Source organism: Alosa pseudoharengus, unplaced genomic scaffold, assembly GCF_046254945.1.
Source record: "Alosa pseudoharengus isolate Yale_2024_CS ecotype anadromous, Long Island Sound unplaced genomic scaffold, YU_APseudo_1.1 YU_APseudo_1.1_scf_20, whole genome shotgun sequence".
NCBI classification, from domain to species: Eukaryota; Metazoa; Chordata; class Actinopteri; order Clupeiformes; family Clupeidae; genus Alosa; species Alosa pseudoharengus.
In genome coordinates, this window is record NW_027468664.1 from 31,098,250 (window position 1) to 31,115,151 (window position 16,902).

Below are 16,902 nucleotides of genomic sequence, written 5' to 3' on the forward strand. Positions count from 1 at the left end.
CTCTTGCTCTCTTTCTCTATCTCTCTCTATCTCTATATCTCTTTCTCTCTCTCTTCCACCTGCACATTCACACCTCAATCCCCCCCCCCCATCACCCTTCACTTCTTCCTTTTCTCTCTTTCTATCTCTCTCTCTCTTTCTCTCTTTCTTCACTTCTCTCACCTCAATCCCCCATCACTTCTTGTTTCTCCCTCCCTCTCCCTCTCTCTCTCTCTGATGAATTTTTAGCCCAGCTTGACGGGCAGGCAAGCAGGGTGGGTGGACCGACAGACGGTCAAGAGCAGGGGCACATCTGGCCGCCACCTCGCATCGGTTCAGCGCTGCTGCCGGGGCTGACCGTTACCACGGCAACCTCCCACCCACCCCACCCCCTCACACCTCACCCTCCCCCCCCCATCCCGGCTTTGATCCCTTAGCCCCACCCTCACGAGCATGCCGACAGTGATGTAACTCATGAGGTCATCCAGAGGCGGCAGCTGTTGCTGCTGTTCTTGTACTTAAAACTTCTTAGGCAGGGATCACATTAGCCAGCAAGCGGCAGGTTTCCTATTGTTCTCTATGGTTCGGCAGTGGAACGGTGGCACCGCTGGCTTAACGCTAGCGTTGAACAAGCTGAGCGTTGAACTTGGTTCAACGCGAGCATATTCAATTGACAAACCATTTGTGTTGCTTAGGAACGAGATAAAACTTTATTATGGTGTGTGGTGTGGAGTGCTGCGTTACATTTGCCGCTGCCGCTTGCCACTGGCTGATGTGATCCTCGCTTTAGGGAGCGAGAGGTTGGCCAGTGCACTCCCTGCCTCATCAGCACCACCACAGCAGCAGAAACAGCATCAGGGTCCATCTCCAGCGCTGAGCTCCTCTCTCTCCTGTCCTCTCTCAGCATCACACAGCACCTCCACTGGGTCTGTCTGCCTGTCTGTGTTCACTCTCTCCTCTCTGGCTCCAGCCTCATTATCGATGTGTATGAGTGTTTTCCTCCTCTGTATATGCACCAGATAGGACTATGGGTTTTAGTAGTCTTCTCTTACTGTCTTATTCACATCCATGGCCATATGGTCCATTTATTTTTTACCATGGCATGATGTGTAAATAGTAATGTGTATGTTTTCTCTCTCTGAACTTCGATGTGTTTGATATTTCATTTAGATTTGAAATAAATTGTTTTAATTTTGGTTTTGATTCGGTGCTGCTGTGAAGCACATTTTTGGGCACTGTTTTACTGCTCAGTGCTCCCATTTGTTTTCACAAATGTATGTTGTTATTTTATAGGAGTATAGTGTGAGATCCTTTAAACAGATACGATCTTGCATGGTCCATACGACTGCATGTCATATAAGTTACAAGCTGTAAGTTGCACTGTTACCTCACCATGAAATGAAGGAGATGTATTGAAATTGTCAGAAATATCACTCCAACAGGTTCTGTTATGAATGTCCAATGTCCTCACCCCACTGAATTCAACTACTCCGTTTCAGTTACGTCTAAGTCTCTTTAAGCACATTACACACTTGAAACCAGAATCTTGAAGATGTCCTCCCCACAGACCTCGTTCTAACTCTTTAAAACAAACCCATGTTGTGTTGATTCTGCACACAGAGCACTACGTGATGTCCACCTTCAAGAGGAACCCCTTGGAGCAGGCTTTCAGACGACCCAACGCCAACATCACATCCAACTACCTGATCAACCAGTACTGGATCCTGGTCAGCCACAAGTTCCCCGCACTGCTCTATGACCTCTTCCTCCGTCTGTCGGGACAGAAGCCACAGTAAGAGAGCGCCACCTCACTCCCCTGGGTGTCTGGAGGCTTTTTTTTCTCACTTGTTTGCCTCCTCTAAGTAGCAGAATAGGTGAAAATGGCGCTGATGGGCCAGCTCGTCACAATATCAATTGTTTAAAATCCACAATGTGTTCTTTCACTTCCTGATGTGAAAGTTCCTGTGTCATTTTATTTGAAATGAATTCCAAAGAATGGGGAGCCTCAACGGGACTTTGTTTGAAATGAGAAACCTTGGAGTCAGTTACCCCATTTTACGCTGTTGTCTATATAGCCACCAGTGCAGGTACTAAAATAGTGAGGCATAGAAACATTTCCGATTTGATTTGTCTTCTTGAAAGCAATTCTTTGGAAGTCTTTCCCTGTGCATTGTGTTTTTCTAAGACCAGTTATCCTTTTCTTTAATGCAGCTTAGAATTGACTATAACAAAGGGCATAGTATCAAGTGTTAGACCCTTTCAGTCTTTTCCTAGAGAGTTTCCGGTTGAAACGTTAAAAACCAACACAGATACTTTGAAATGAAAATGAATCAGACTTTAGCACAATGCAGGACAAAATGTCGGCTTTGTCACCAAGTTACCATTAGCTCAATGTTGTTTTCTGTGCCACCGGAAATGCCTTTCTTTTACGTTTCTTGGTGTTTTAAGCCCCCAATGTTGTCTTCAAGGCAGCACTGCCTGGAAGGCACTAGGATTAGGCATGGGTTAGGGTTGGTGTTAGGGTTAGGATTAGGTGCCTTTAAGTTGACGGTGGCAGCACTGCCTGGAAGACGACGTTGGGGTCTCAAAACACCATCGAGCCTTAGGAACACACATGTTTGTTTATGCAGTTGAAAGGGTCTATACCAGGGTCTATGCAGTTGAGGGAGAATAGAGTACATTAGGTCGAAGTACCTCCATATGTTTGTCACCAAGGATGATGCGGATCTTCAACCGGCTGCACAAGGCCATCGGCCTGCTGGAGTACTTCAGCAGCCAGGACTGGGAGTGGAACTCGGAGAACATGAACATGCTGATGAGCCAGCTCAGCCCTGAGGACCGTAAGGTATGGTGGCCCCTGAGATGCGGATCAAGCATCTCTCTCTCTCTCTCTCAGTGCTGAGGACCGCAAGGTATGGTGGCCCCTGAGATGCGGATCAAGCATCTCTCTCACTCTCTCTCTCACTCAGCTCTGAGGACCGCAAGGTATGGTGGCCCCTGAGATGTGGATCAAGCATCTCACTCTCTCTCTCTCTCTCTCTTTCTCTGGTGGCCCATGTGATGCGGATCAAGCATGGCATCTGTATTTTGGGGGGCTTTCTGCCTTTATTATGATAAGATAGTGAGAGACTGACAGGAAGTGAGTAGGAGAGAGAGATGGGGTGCAATCGGGAAATGACCCGAGTCGGACTTAAACTCGGATAAAACCGTTTGCTAAATGAATAAGTGTAAATGTAAATCTTTCTCTCTCTCACTCTCTCTTTATTTCTATCCATTTCTTTTCACTATTCAAAAGTTGTTATTGTTATTCTGTGTTCCAGACCTTCAACTTTGACGTGCGTCAGCTGAACTGGCCTGAATACATTGAAAACTACTGCATTGGGACAAAGAAGTACGTCCTGAATGAAGACATGTCGGACATCCCTGCCGCGCGGCAGCACCTGAGGAAGTGAGTGGAGAAGACATGACTACATAAAACTGGAACTAGACAATTCCAAGGAAATTACCAGTGCATGAAAATGCAAAAAGAAATGTGATGTAAAATATCATATAGAGTTGAAACAGATAGTGCACAGATAGTTACTATGGTGTTGCTAAGGTAGACATGGTTTGTTCCTTTGCTAAATAAAGTGGATGTTATGCTGGTTGCTAGGGTAATCATGTTGGTTGCTATGGTAGATGCTAGGTTGACATTGTGAAAGAAGTGTCCACCATCTTGTTTTTTAAAAAGCCTTTTTTTGAAAGGCTAAAATAGCTTTTGGCCACATTATATTCAAATCTGACTATACAATAATGATAGACAATGTATTATCCAGTCTCTGCTCCGTTTTTATGGAAGTTGCAAGAATCAACTTTGTTCTTTTAAATGTTGTTCCCTCACTCCAATGGGTTGAAGCAGAGCTTTGTTATACCAACATTATCGAGTGGTTTCAGTTTCTCTCGCGCAGACGCACACACACATGCATTGAACACACATACCACTATCCTACCACTTAATTGTATGCTCTATGTTTGATGACACCAAAAAAAGAAGCTTGTTTTAAGTTAATATCTCAAAAAGTATAAAGTCTACAAAAGTCTATGAAAAACACATACAGTAACAGAGATGTCTTTTGGAAGACCTACGTTACAAAGTTTGAATGAAGTTTGGACATTAAATGGCTGATTAAATTAATAAGTGGTGGCGGAATATGAAGAAGAGGAAAAAGGAGCCTATCGATAACAGTACAGTGCATTTTCATGCACTATAATTAAATTAAATAAAAGCAAAATAACACTGCCAATTACTCACAGTCAGAGTCAGAAGGGTAGTTTGTTTTAAAGCCAATTGTGAAGTCTTGATTATCTATTGGTTAGTGCATTACAACTCACATCACTTTGAGATTATGGGCTAGAATCACTGTAGCTGATTAAAGTTGCTTCTTTTGACTGCCTTTAACTGAATTTGTTTTCTCCTAAATTATGGCTAATATCTGTTCTTTTCTTTCATCCATTCTCTCTCTCCTCATTGTTCTCAGACTGAGGAATATCCGCTACACCTTCAACACTGTCCTTGTCGTCTTCATCTGGCGCGTCTTCATCGCCCGCTCCCAGATGGCGCGCAACATCTGGTACTTTGTGGTCAGCCTCTGCTTCAAGTTCCTCTCCTACTTCCGAGCGTCCAGCACACTGACCAAGTGATCACGCAACCCAAAAAACCTCCAACACTGCCCCCCCCCCTCCACCAGCCATCAGCCCAGGCCATCCTCCCTCAGGCCCTGCAGAGACCTGCCAGGTCACCCTCCCCAATCACCTGCCCAACCCTCCACTCCACTCCTAACTCTGACCAAGGCCTCACGCACAGCGCAAGCGTAAGGTTTTCTGATGATGAGTCTCACCACACCTCGAGATCGCTCGGTGGGCTAGGGGGAGGAGCGCAGCAGGGGATTGTGGGAGCTGACAGTCTGCCTGGGCTTGGTGAAGGGACTTTGAAGAAGGGATTTGTTTTGGTCATCTTTTCCCTCAGTCTTATCTTGCACTCGCACCATCAGAGCTCTTTCTAGATGATTCTGCTTGTTTTGTTCCTGCACTGACCTGTTCTTAAGTCTCAATCGTTAAAAAATCAGAAAATTCCTGATTCTTCGTTCCTGAAATTTCAGAACCCCCTGCCCCTTTTTTAATGTCAGCTTTTCCTTACATTGACAGATTATATAATTATATATATGCAATGAGTAACTCCGGTCGTGTGATATCATCCTGTCATTGTAATGCATCCACATTCAATGCCTTGCCACTTTGGACGATTTTTTGAAGCCTACTTGAATAATAACGGCGTTGTTCTGCCGAAGGATGTTTTGTTTAACCTGAATCTTGAAACAAAAAGTTGAAAAAGAACCATTTTATTGTGCTGTAAACAGTGTCCTTTTCTGCCTTCCAGTACATTGATTGCCCACCTATATATATATAACGATTGCAAGCCCTCTTTGGGGACTGTGGTCCATTCCAAGGACAGACAGCACATTGCATTCAAGGTTAATGTCCAAAAAATACAAGATTAAAAAAAGTAAAGCACACTCCTTGATCAGTGGAGGTGTCATCAATGGTACTAAAAATAATGTATTATTGGAGTTGCTACGTTTGTTAATGTCTTTGTGTTGTCGTAACAAACCACTATCACTCTTGATATCAGTATGTGTAACAGACACTTGTGGACTTGTTTTATCGTTTCCACCTTTTGCCTGTTTGTACAGCAGTTTGTACTGAAACTAAGTTTACTACTTTTACATCTTTCTAAATGATGATCACGTCAAACTAAGGCTTGTCATGTTAATGGTTGCCGATGGTAGTGTATAATATATAAATAAACCTACAGAATTTGAGAAGTCTGTAAATACTCATATATATTATTGTTGTAATTACAATAGTACCAAAGGGGTTACACAGCAGCCTCATTTAATGTCAAGAGAGCTTCCTTCCTTTTTTGTTTGTTTGTTTGTTTGTTTTGACCAACACAACAACGCAGAAACGATTCATAATGTGTCTGAATGTGGACTGATATATTTGTGTATTTGGGGGATGCTGTATGTAAAATAAGCTACAGAAAACTGTGTTAATCAGAGAGATATTCTGATATATTCTGAGCAGTCTCCGCACTCACCTTCCTAATACCCTTATTCAGGATCCATCTTTGGCCCATGTAGGGTGAACCCAGTTTAACGGTCAGTTAAGCCTTTCACTAAGACGGAACTCCACCTACAATGCCTCCTTGGCATTCAGTGGTAGCATCTCTAGTTAAGGTTTGTTTCTATGTGAGTCTGTGGTTTGTCGATGACACAGTAAGATGTTCACCTTTATTTTTTATCATCCAAACTACGTTGTCGACAGTGCATGATAGGACACCACATGAGGTCTGGGCCTGACACTTGTACTGTAATGTTGGGGAACACCTTCATCTTTTTATTAACTATTTTGGTTTTTTATTTTTATTTTTAAGACCTTGGTTTTAAGTGTTAATTCACTGTCTTATCTCTGTTCCCTCTCTGAAGATGCTTCATTGAAGTCTGCTTGGAAAATTGCTAATAAACTAAAAGAAATCAAAGGCCTGTGCAAGTTGTCACTTTATAGTGTGCCACACCACACCTCTTTTGTAGTAATGGAATGCAACAGTGTGTGTGTGTGTGCGCGCGTGTGTGTTTTTTTTTGGGGGGGGTATTCCCTCTTTTTTGCTGTTGATTACTAAACAGAATACAAATAATACAAAACAATAATATGAACATGATATTTTTGCCACACAGCTCCAGCTTTATAGGTAGCGGGAAGCTATGTCAAGGCAGGGACTCTGAAATGGGCAAGACCTCTGCGGTGAAGTGAAAATGAATAAACCAATCACATACAACCAGTGTTATATTCTGATCTATAATATCTATCTATCTGTTTATCTTTTATTAATTAACTTCGGCCTGACTCTGCCCACTTTGTGCGTCTGACTTTGCTCTGGCCACAGTGCACTGTCATCAAAACACGCTGTCAAACTCGCACCCTCTGTGTTGATGTGCATGTGACCCAATCCCATGATACAGAATTCAAAAGGGAGAGAGAAGTGCTGGGGATCTACACGGCTCAAAGACGTCATTCTCAATGCACTCTCATCACTAGTCACTACCTGTAGCACTGGTAGAATGCTTTCTACCATATAGGACAGTGTTTCTCAAAGTGTGGTCCGGGGACCACTGGTGGTCCGCGAGCAGACGTGGTAAAAAATAATATAGATCAGTTGTTTGCCATATTGAACCAACTTGTATGTAAATCCAAACAGTTCTGCAACACTGTCTATGTAAGATATGACTATTTAAATCATATGAATCCTCTGACATAATAGGCAAGGTGCAAAGACAATAAGCAAGGTGGTTCAGTGAATAGGCCTATTGTGTCTATTAGCTAGGTGGTCCGTAGGTTTTTTTTACTGGTTAAGTGGTCCTTGGTTTGAAAAAGTTTGAGAAACACTGATATAGGAGGTACAGAACAGGTAACGTTGATGGAAAAGACATGTAGGCCTAAGTTTGTCACAGGAAACAGGATGTCATAGATCTGCCAGGCTGAGGTGTCACCACTTCAAAATGTGGTTTTGTGTTTTTGAATACCTTGAAGTTTTTCAAGTGTCTGTTTCTTCTAAATACAAAAAGGTCTCCTTTATCTGAATACAAAATATTTGGTAACATTTGGACTTTTATTTTGACAAGTTGTCGTCGTTCTGTCTTCCACATTCATGAAAGGTTTGGTTTAAATGTTGAGTCATGTCTCATGAAACAGTAATGAATGCTTTATGTGCAGTTTATGACAGCTGCTATGAATGTGTTATGAGTAAAGTGTTACCAAATATTTTTATAAAATTTGCTAGAACCTAAAGCACGTTAAAGTGTTTTGACTAGGCCTAGACTAGTGTGTCACCAGTTAGGGGGAGTGTTCTCGCTTCCTTTAGCTTTGCTAATGTTAGGGTCTCATGATGGATTTGGTTCTTGTGATGTTGTGTGGTAGGAGCAGGCTTCACTCAGTTTCTATTTTTGAGAGTGCTTGGCCAAATGTATAAGTAATACCCAAGAAGAAAAGGCTTCCCTTTGCATACAAAGGTGTTTATTGCACAGACGCGTTGACTCAAACTCAGTGTGCAAGTGTGTTCTTGTGATGTTGATATTTTTTATAGAATTTGCTAGAGCTTAAAGCAGACACTGCAAAAAATCTTGAGATTGCCAAGATATGCATTTGATTCAGGAAGTGTTTTGACTACTGTAACTAGTAGTCTAGTGTGTGACCAGCAGGAGGAGTGTTCTCGCTTCCTTTAGCTTTGCCAAGATATGCATTAGATTCAGGAAGTATTTTGACAAAGTGATATGACATGCAGCAAAATTATCAAATATGGTATAGTTAATATAGTTAAGTCTAAAAACAGTTCCACTATTTTTTCAGACACAAGCTGTTGTTAACCACAGACCCTTCAGCTTGCAGTTCCACAGAAGCCTTGTGTCTATTCAACACAAGACCTGATAAAGATGCCTGAAGAAATTGTCTACTCCGCTGTAAAGTTAAAGAGTAATGGTAGAGAGCCTGAGAATGTGGCAACTGAAGAGCAAGGAAATGGTAAGGAAGTCCTATTATGTGTAAAATGCAGTCTGTGTTGTGGGGGAAGTGTGTTGATTCCCATATTTCTGATTTCTAATAATTATTGGTTACATGGTAAACATCTGCAAGCTTATGTTAGGGGGTTCCATTTCCTGTGTACTGTTAAATGGAAGATATACTGTCTTTACATAAAACTATCAAAACAGTCAGTTATTAAAAATAAATAGATAACATAGTAGGCCTATTTAATGTTTAACCCTAAAAAGAACTTCAATTTTACACTCAGAAAACGAACACATTGGTGACGTAGAATATGCTGCTATCACTTTCAGAAGAAATGAAATGCACAACCAAAGAACACATGGAAAAGGTAGCAGTATTTGCTAATGATTATGGCCTTTATTATGCTGTTCAAACATGTTTGTATATGTAACATTGAGAAATTAAACTGGGAATGAGAACTTTTATTTTCATAGAAATAATTACCTTGACAGTAACACTGTTGGAAACTTTTCCCTTTATACTAGGGGGTTGCAAATATTTCAGGCTGGCTGTTGGCACTCTCTTTGCTCTGCTTATAAGTGTGGCCATACTTCTGTGCATAATGTGTGAGTATCAAAAGTATTGCTATGGTACACTCTGGTGGGATTCTTTGGGGACTCCTTTGGGTACTAAGTTGCTTGTTTGATCTCAGTTACAGGCTCTTTAGCAGGTCAGTGCGTTGATGGCTGGGAATCCTTTAATGGGACTTGTTACTACTTCTCTCGCGATACATTAAACTGGACTGCGAGTAGAGACAGGTGTGACTCAGATGGTGGGCATCTGGTGATCATAGACAGCAGGGAGGAACAGGTATGAGGGTGGAGATCACCAAAATATAGTTTTTAGTCTTTGATTTAGAACTTTGAGTTAAAATGACAAATTCACCTATTGTTTTTTTATAGATTTACATCATGAAGAAATTAAACAATTCAAAGGATAACTTCTGGATCGGTTTGACAGATTCTGAGAAAGAGGGACACTGGAAGTGGGTGGACAACACTGATCTGAAACTCAAGTAAGTCACACAGCTGGTTACTTCACAAGACTGACAGAGAGAAGTGAAAAGAAGAATCGTTCAGAACATACCAACAGCTTTTTCTCTTTGTCCAGGTTCTGGCATAATGGCCAACCCAACAACTCAAGTGGGGTCAATAAAGCATTCACCTCTGGAGAGGACTGTGGCATAGTGAGAGACGTGTCACAACTTGAACAGAACTGGTTTGATGAGTATTGTGGTTCAGCTATGAACAGAATATGTGAAGCCCCATCTGGAATTAACTTGAAGTAGCTATAGTCCTTGAGTTCTTAAAAGCTAATTTCCTGAAAGTGTAGTCCTTACAGCTTAATCACATGAGCACAGAGAGGGTGTTCAAAATGAGGGACTATCATTTGCGTTTGAAAAACACTGTGTTGTAACTTTGTAACTGTTTTGTAAACCTTATTTATTTCCTGTTGTCAAAAAAATAAGCAACTCATTTTTGTGTGTCTATGACTATAATTGTGAACTAGATGTACCGCAGAGCGGTACAAAATATGACCGCCGCCCAGTCCAGCACATTTTTTCCACAAAAAGAAATCACGCTGAAAGGCCTATATGATTCTAACTGTCTCACTAAATTGCATTATCCACACTCAATTCTCACTGGTATCTGCTAGACAACAAGTATACCAAAACATGATTAGTTCATAGATTTCACATGTAAAATTCATTTTATACAACCCCACCTCCATCTTGCCTGTTTATAATTCTGAGAAATTCTTGATTGTTTGTGTTATGTTTATGTTATGTGTGTGTGTGTGTGTGTGAGTGTGTGTGTGTGTGTGTGTGTGCGTGCGTGCTTGTGTTTGTGCCTGCGTATGTGCCTGTGCATGCAAGCGTACATATGTCTACTGTGTGAGTATGTGTCATACGTATGATTACTGTGAATGTATGTGTGTGTGTGTGTATCTGTGCACATGTGTGCACATGAAATGGGTTAACATGACCCCTGGAGGCAAACATACAGAAAAAAATGGTCATCCTAGGCCCTACAGTTCTCAAGATATTCACAGAGAACTGTGTCTGCCCTACCCTCCTTTCGGGGGGTCCAGTCCAGCGGGGGGGCTACAGATCAAAACGAAAAACGACGGTTCCATGCTATCCATGTGGGGGTACATGCCCACCAAGTTTTGTGTACCCCGGTCTTTCAGTGTCCCGGGAATCCTTGTTGGTGTACGTCACTAAATGTACACATAAATTATTTTATTGTAAGGCCCCCCATGAACGAAAGTACACAAAACTTGGCATGCATTCGGAGGGTGTCATAATGATCCTACACTTTTCATTTCGTGCAGTTTTGACCTTGTCAGCCAGAGATATTGTGATGAAAACACCTAATTTTTTGCTTTTTCATTTTTAACTAGGTGGCGCTATACATAAAATAAGTGGTAATGGGATGGGTTGACATGCCCCCTTAAGACCAACATACATAAAAAAGGTGGACCTCCTAGGCCCTACGGTTATCGAGATATTCACAGAAAACTGTCTCCGGCCACCTACAGGCCAGTTGGTGTATAGTAACATAAATGAAATTATTGTGTGGCCCCCCATGAACGGAATTCCACGAAACTTGGCGTGCATACAGAGGGTGTCATAATGATCCTACACTTCCAATTTTGTACAGTTTTGACTTTGTTAGGTCACAGATACCTTCAATTACAACACCTCATTTTTACTTTTTTGTGTTTAACTAGGTGGCGCTATACATGAAATGAGTGGTTATGGAATGGGTTGACATGGCCCCTTGAGATCAACATACAAAAAAAAAATGGTCCTCCTAAACCCTACGGTTTTCGAGATATTCACAGAAAACTGTGTCTGCCCTACCCTCCTTTGGGGGGTCCAGTCCAGCGGGGGGGCTACAGATCAAAACGAAAAACGATGGTTCCATGCTATCCATGTGGGGTTACATGCCCACCAAGTTTCGTGTACCCCGGTCTTTCAGTGTCCCGGGAATCATTGACAGAAATGTGGGCATGCGAAAAAGAAAAAAAAAAAAAAAAAAAATCTGACTAAACCTATATGACCGCCGCTTCGCTGCGCGGCGGTCATAATAAATGACTGTAACTAGTAGGCTAGCGTGTGACCAGCAGGGGGAGCCAGAGTGAAGCAAACAACCTTTAGCAGCTTTGTAGACGCATGTGAATCCCACTCAGACGTGGGAATATTTAGAGTTTAGACCATTACAGAGAGCAAGCGTAAGCCTTGAGTGGTCATCTCCTATTGGAATGGTGCCTTTAGTGGTCTTTTCTAGAAAAGAGGATGGCTCTGTTCAAAATGGAAGACAGCTGCCTGCTGCCTCCCTCCATAAATAGAGAGGTGTCTCAACATGACTCTGGATTGAATGCATCTTTTAAGAATGAGCGTAGCACTCTAGAATCTTTGATTAACAATACGGTATGATGTTAGCAAAAGCCGGAGGTTAACTAACTTACGGAAGCTATCAGGCTAAAGGTAGAAATTGACGGGCGTCACATATCAGACCAGACGCTATCAATGGTTACAACAGTTGTATTATCAGATAGTAGAACATTTATTTCTCGATACAAATCTACAAATCTAAGCAAAATAATGTCACACAAATCACATTTCAACAGATTCAGCAGCCATTACCGATGTCATCCGCCATCTTTGTTTACTTTTCACAGCTGTTTCAGATGTTGCCACAAAGGGTTATGGGCAGTAAGGAGCATGAAGTGAGAAAATATGACATGCAGCAAAATTATCAAATAGACGGTAGCCTAATATGGTAGCCTAATATTAATATTCATTTAAACTTAAAAAGACAGACAGAAGTAAAAAAAGACTGATGTCCAAATATTTTAGGTATACATGTTATGCAAATACTGCAAAGAAGAATTAAGTAGTTCGGTCTAAAAACAGTTGCAACCACTTTTTTCACACACTAGCTGTTGTTAACCTCAGACCCTTCAGCTTGCAGTTGCACAGAAGCCTTGTGTCTACTCAGCACAAGACCTGATAAAGATGTCTGAAGAGATTGTCTACTCCGCTGTAAAGTTAAAGAGTAATGGTAGAAAGCCCTGACTGAAGAGCAAGGAAAGGGTAAGGAAGTCCTATTATGTGTAAAATGCTGTCAGTGTTGTGGGGGAAGTATGTTGATTCCCATATTTCTGATTTCTAATTAAGTGCTTAGCCTATGGTATACATCTGCAAGCTTATGTTAGGGGTTTCCATTTCCTGTGTACTGTAAAATGGAAGAAAAAGTATACCGTCTTTACATAATACATTCAAACGAAAACGAACGCACTGGTGACGTAGAATATGATAGGGTTGCCAACCGTCCCGAATTGTGCGGGACATCCCGTATTTTGGGTGATTTTGATTTGTCCCGTCAGGGACAGCACCACTCCCGATTTTCAATCACAGCTCATCGGCCTTGTTAACTTGTCAATAGTAGGCTACTGTAAACGCACCTGGAACAAAGTGTCCAGTGCCGCCGCTACCACGCGCATCTCGCACTGTGCGCACGGCACCAAGGGACAGAAGGGGCACCATAATTTAGCCAGAGAACTGCTTTTCACTCTTCTTAGAGAACGATTACAATGTCAAATTGCAGCAACAGCATCTTACATAAGGATGATACTTTTTGGGTCCTCTCTATTATGCAGCAGATCTAACTTGAACGTTATGCTACTCGTTTTAATTGGGAACGAGAGGGAGAGAGGGGAAGTTTCCAGCTGGCTTGTGATTGTTGGTAATTGATTTCACCTTTTTAATATAAGAAACTTTTAAAAGGAAATCATGAGAACAACAAAAACAACGCGAGGAGATTGCGGAATTATCCGGTTCACACTATGCTACTGACCATTTACAAAATGTGAGGGCACTTTGACATAGGCTGCACGCACTGTGATTTGGACTGATAGAATATGAAGAGTGGTCAATTGCCTTTGTGTAATGGAATTGGTGAGTCTTGAAGTCTTCAATAATCCATTTCCCTTAAACTAAGCATTTACATGAAGCACATGATAGGCTATGCCAATTGAAACACTTTCCACTCAGATAGCTAGGTGGCTACCAGGTTCATAATTCACTTTTAATTGCAAACAGAAAATATCTACCTAGCATCATTACTTCTATTTCCACAGGAATGAAGGTTGTTTACACCAACTTAATATACTTATCATTATGCTATAGGCCTAAATGTGGCACAAACAATGTTAGAGTTTGTGGAATGACCATAGGCTATATTTGAATGGAGCTGGCAAAATATTATGAATACCGTGTAGACAATGCTCTTATAGTGACAGTACACCATTTGTAAATTAGTTTTTTTTTTTTTTTTTTTTTTGGGGGGGGGGGGGGGTCCCGCATTTGAAGTGAAGTGTCCCTCATTTGGGGTTGAGGAAGTTGGCAACCCTAACGAGATCTAAGCCTTAGCCCAAAACTTGCTTTGAATTAACGTCGCCACTTAAGACAGTGCAGATCTCCCCAAACAACCAGGCGAGTCCCCAGCAGGCACATACCATGCCTGCTACTACAACTCCATTCACAATCTGGAGGCCAATGAAGGAACATATGACTCTGACTGGAAATCAGACAGGTGTCTCTGATTGCCGGCAAGTGTTGCCCATAGACAGTAAAGGTGTTGCCCCCAGCAATATGGCGGCCACGTTTACAATGCTACCTAATAGAACTCGACGGACAATACAGTATCTAGCTTTCTAATATCTATGCTCAAGAGCACTATACAGGCAGAGGGAGGAAGAGACGGCACGGCAAAGCCAGGCGTCACATTTGCTATCTTAGTTTAATGCTGTTGAAAATGCTTTGCTTTTACACCTGACACCTTTCTGCTTGGCGAGACATTTGTTGGTAAATTTCAGAACTATATAAACATCAAGCATTCACTCTAATGTCAGATGTTTATGATCATGTGGATATTGACTGATGATATTTACTGGCAATTAAAGATACGCAATTTGAAGCCGATAGGATTTTTTGTTACATTCAACAATAATCTTCTCACAATTGCTAGCTGCCCATACTGTGAATAGGCTACACAAAAAAGGTCTCTGGAAGGAGCCCTGACTCCAAAAACTGAAAACAAACAACGTGGGAGCAGTTTGTCCCCAAAACAAAAACAAAACCCTACTTGGAATTCCTCTGGGAATACTATGTTACTAATGCTAATGTTTTTTGCACAAAAGCGTGTGAGTTCAAAGTCAAAATGATTTGAGCCCATAATTCATTTGGGTTAGTCAGCATTGTGATAATAACACAATGTTTACATTTACATACAGATATACAGATTTTAAATCTTCCATAAATGTGGTAGGTAGGCATAGGTTTCGATAGGATTGTGGGTGTTCCAAGCATGCAGAGGATACACGCATTCATCCTCGAAAATTCTCAGAATGATGGACGATAGAAATTTAAAGCACCCTTGACATTGGAACAGTGCTTGGCAAGATTCGATAACGTAACACCCTTGAAAAACCGGCTTTGAAGGACCCATCCTTGACTTTGAGAAACTGAGAACTTTCAGATACTTGGGATTTCCCCGACTCCAGGAAGGAGGAAGGTATACATTTGCATCCTTGTTTCAGGTTGGTTTGTCTTTGACCTGGCAAACATGGCAAGACGTCTGCGTCACATTTGCTATCTTAGTTTCATGAGGTCCATGAACACCTTCAGATACTTGGGATTTCCCTAGCTCCAGAAAGGAGGAAGGTATACACTTGGCCTGCATCCTGTTTCATGTTGGTTTACAGTGGTCTTTGACCTGGCAAACATGGCAAGACGTCTGCGTCACATTTGCTATCTTAGTTTCATGAGGTCCATGAACACCTTCAGATACTTGGGATTTCCCTAGCTCCAGAAAGGAGGAAGGTATACACTTGGCCTGCATCCTGTTTCATGTTGGTTTACAGTGGTCTTTGACCTGGCAAACATGGCAAGACGTCTGCTGACTATTTAATCTTTAACTTATCTTAGTGAATAGGTCAGGAACAAATTATTTGTAATAAAGCAATGTACTGACTGCACAGTCATTTTTTATATCCTTTCCTGACACTTACAAAGGTAAAACAAAGGCATTGTTGTGTCTGGGTGGGAGCACACATTAAAAAAATGAAAGAGGCGGTGAAACTAAGCTTTCTCGGAGAAGGAGCAGGAATGAGCTCTATGTCCACATTGACGGTGTGATTTCAGGCCGATCTCTCTGCCAACTGAGGGCACCGAACTGTAGCCTATTGTTATTTTCTGATAGCTATATGTGTCTATAACACACAAATGCATCATGGACATCTGGGACTCACAGCTGAAGCTCAGTAGAACACTCAACAGGTAGTGTATGACAGAAAAAAACCCTAAAATGTATGCCCAATGTATTATGTATGGGCAGCGAAGTGAGGAGGGAAATCATTGGCCAGTAAGTTACTGTGAATACGTTTTACAGTAAAGGCACTGTACTTCCATTTACAGTAAATACATAAAATACTGTAAATAGAAGTACAGTACCTTTACTGTAAAATGTATTCACATTCAGGGGCGCCTGCAGGAATTAATGCTATGGTACGCACACCCATCACCCCCCCCCCCCCGGAAAAAAAAAAATCACTCGTGAACAATATTGGTCCGTGCATTGGTCAGTCAGCAAAAAAAGTAGCCTACATAGCATAACAACATCCACATGCAATAATACAACGACAACGTCTACAATGACCTATTCATTTGGACAACTTGATACAGGCCTATACAGGCTAAAGTTACCTTTAGTTTTGTTCTAGCGTAACGTGACGTCTGGCTTTAGTGCAGTCTAACGTTCTGACAAGCACACCGATTGCCTACCTTGTCCATCTGGAATAACTCCTAGCTTTGCTGCCTCCATCCTTTCTGTTTTCGTTGTTTAAAACTTGTGATATCCATGATGAGTATTGAGTTATTGAATTAGCTCAACATTGTGTGCTGATAACCATATATAGATAGCCGAGTAAAAGAAAACAAGTAGCCTATTGCGTGCCTGCGTGCGTATTCTCTCTCCTGCTCAAACAAAATGTGTGCACGTTAATTTTGATAACGTGTTCACTAACTTTACGTAATAGAAAATGGTAAATAGCCTGATGGCATGCAGCTAATGGGATACTGTGCATAGTTGGGAAGGTATGGTAGGCCAATTTGGTGTGAATACACACACACACAAGGGAAATTTTCTCTCGCTGTTGAGCCTGATGGTACGCACAGTGCGTACAGACGTACACCTGCAGGCGCGCCTGTTCACATTA

The 16,902-nt window shown here is 41.7% G+C and overlaps 1 protein-coding gene across 1 annotated transcript in view; it reads left to right on the top strand.

Moving 5' to 3' along the window:
• Positions 1 to 6,495, top strand: part of LOC143136389 (fatty acyl-CoA reductase 1) — a 74,468-nt gene extending 67,973 nt beyond the window's left edge. Inside the window, exons 9-12 of the mRNA XM_076297086.1 lie at positions 1,600 to 1,771; positions 2,695 to 2,824; positions 3,300 to 3,427; positions 4,497 to 6,495. Of these exons, the coding sequence (XP_076153201.1) occupies positions 1,600 to 1,771; positions 2,695 to 2,824; positions 3,300 to 3,427; positions 4,497 to 4,659 (593 nt within the window). The 3' untranslated portion in view covers positions 4,660 to 6,495. The remainder of the gene's footprint in view (positions 1 to 1,599; positions 1,772 to 2,694; positions 2,825 to 3,299; positions 3,428 to 4,496) is intronic.
• Positions 6,496 to 16,902: the final 10,407 nt, after the last annotated feature.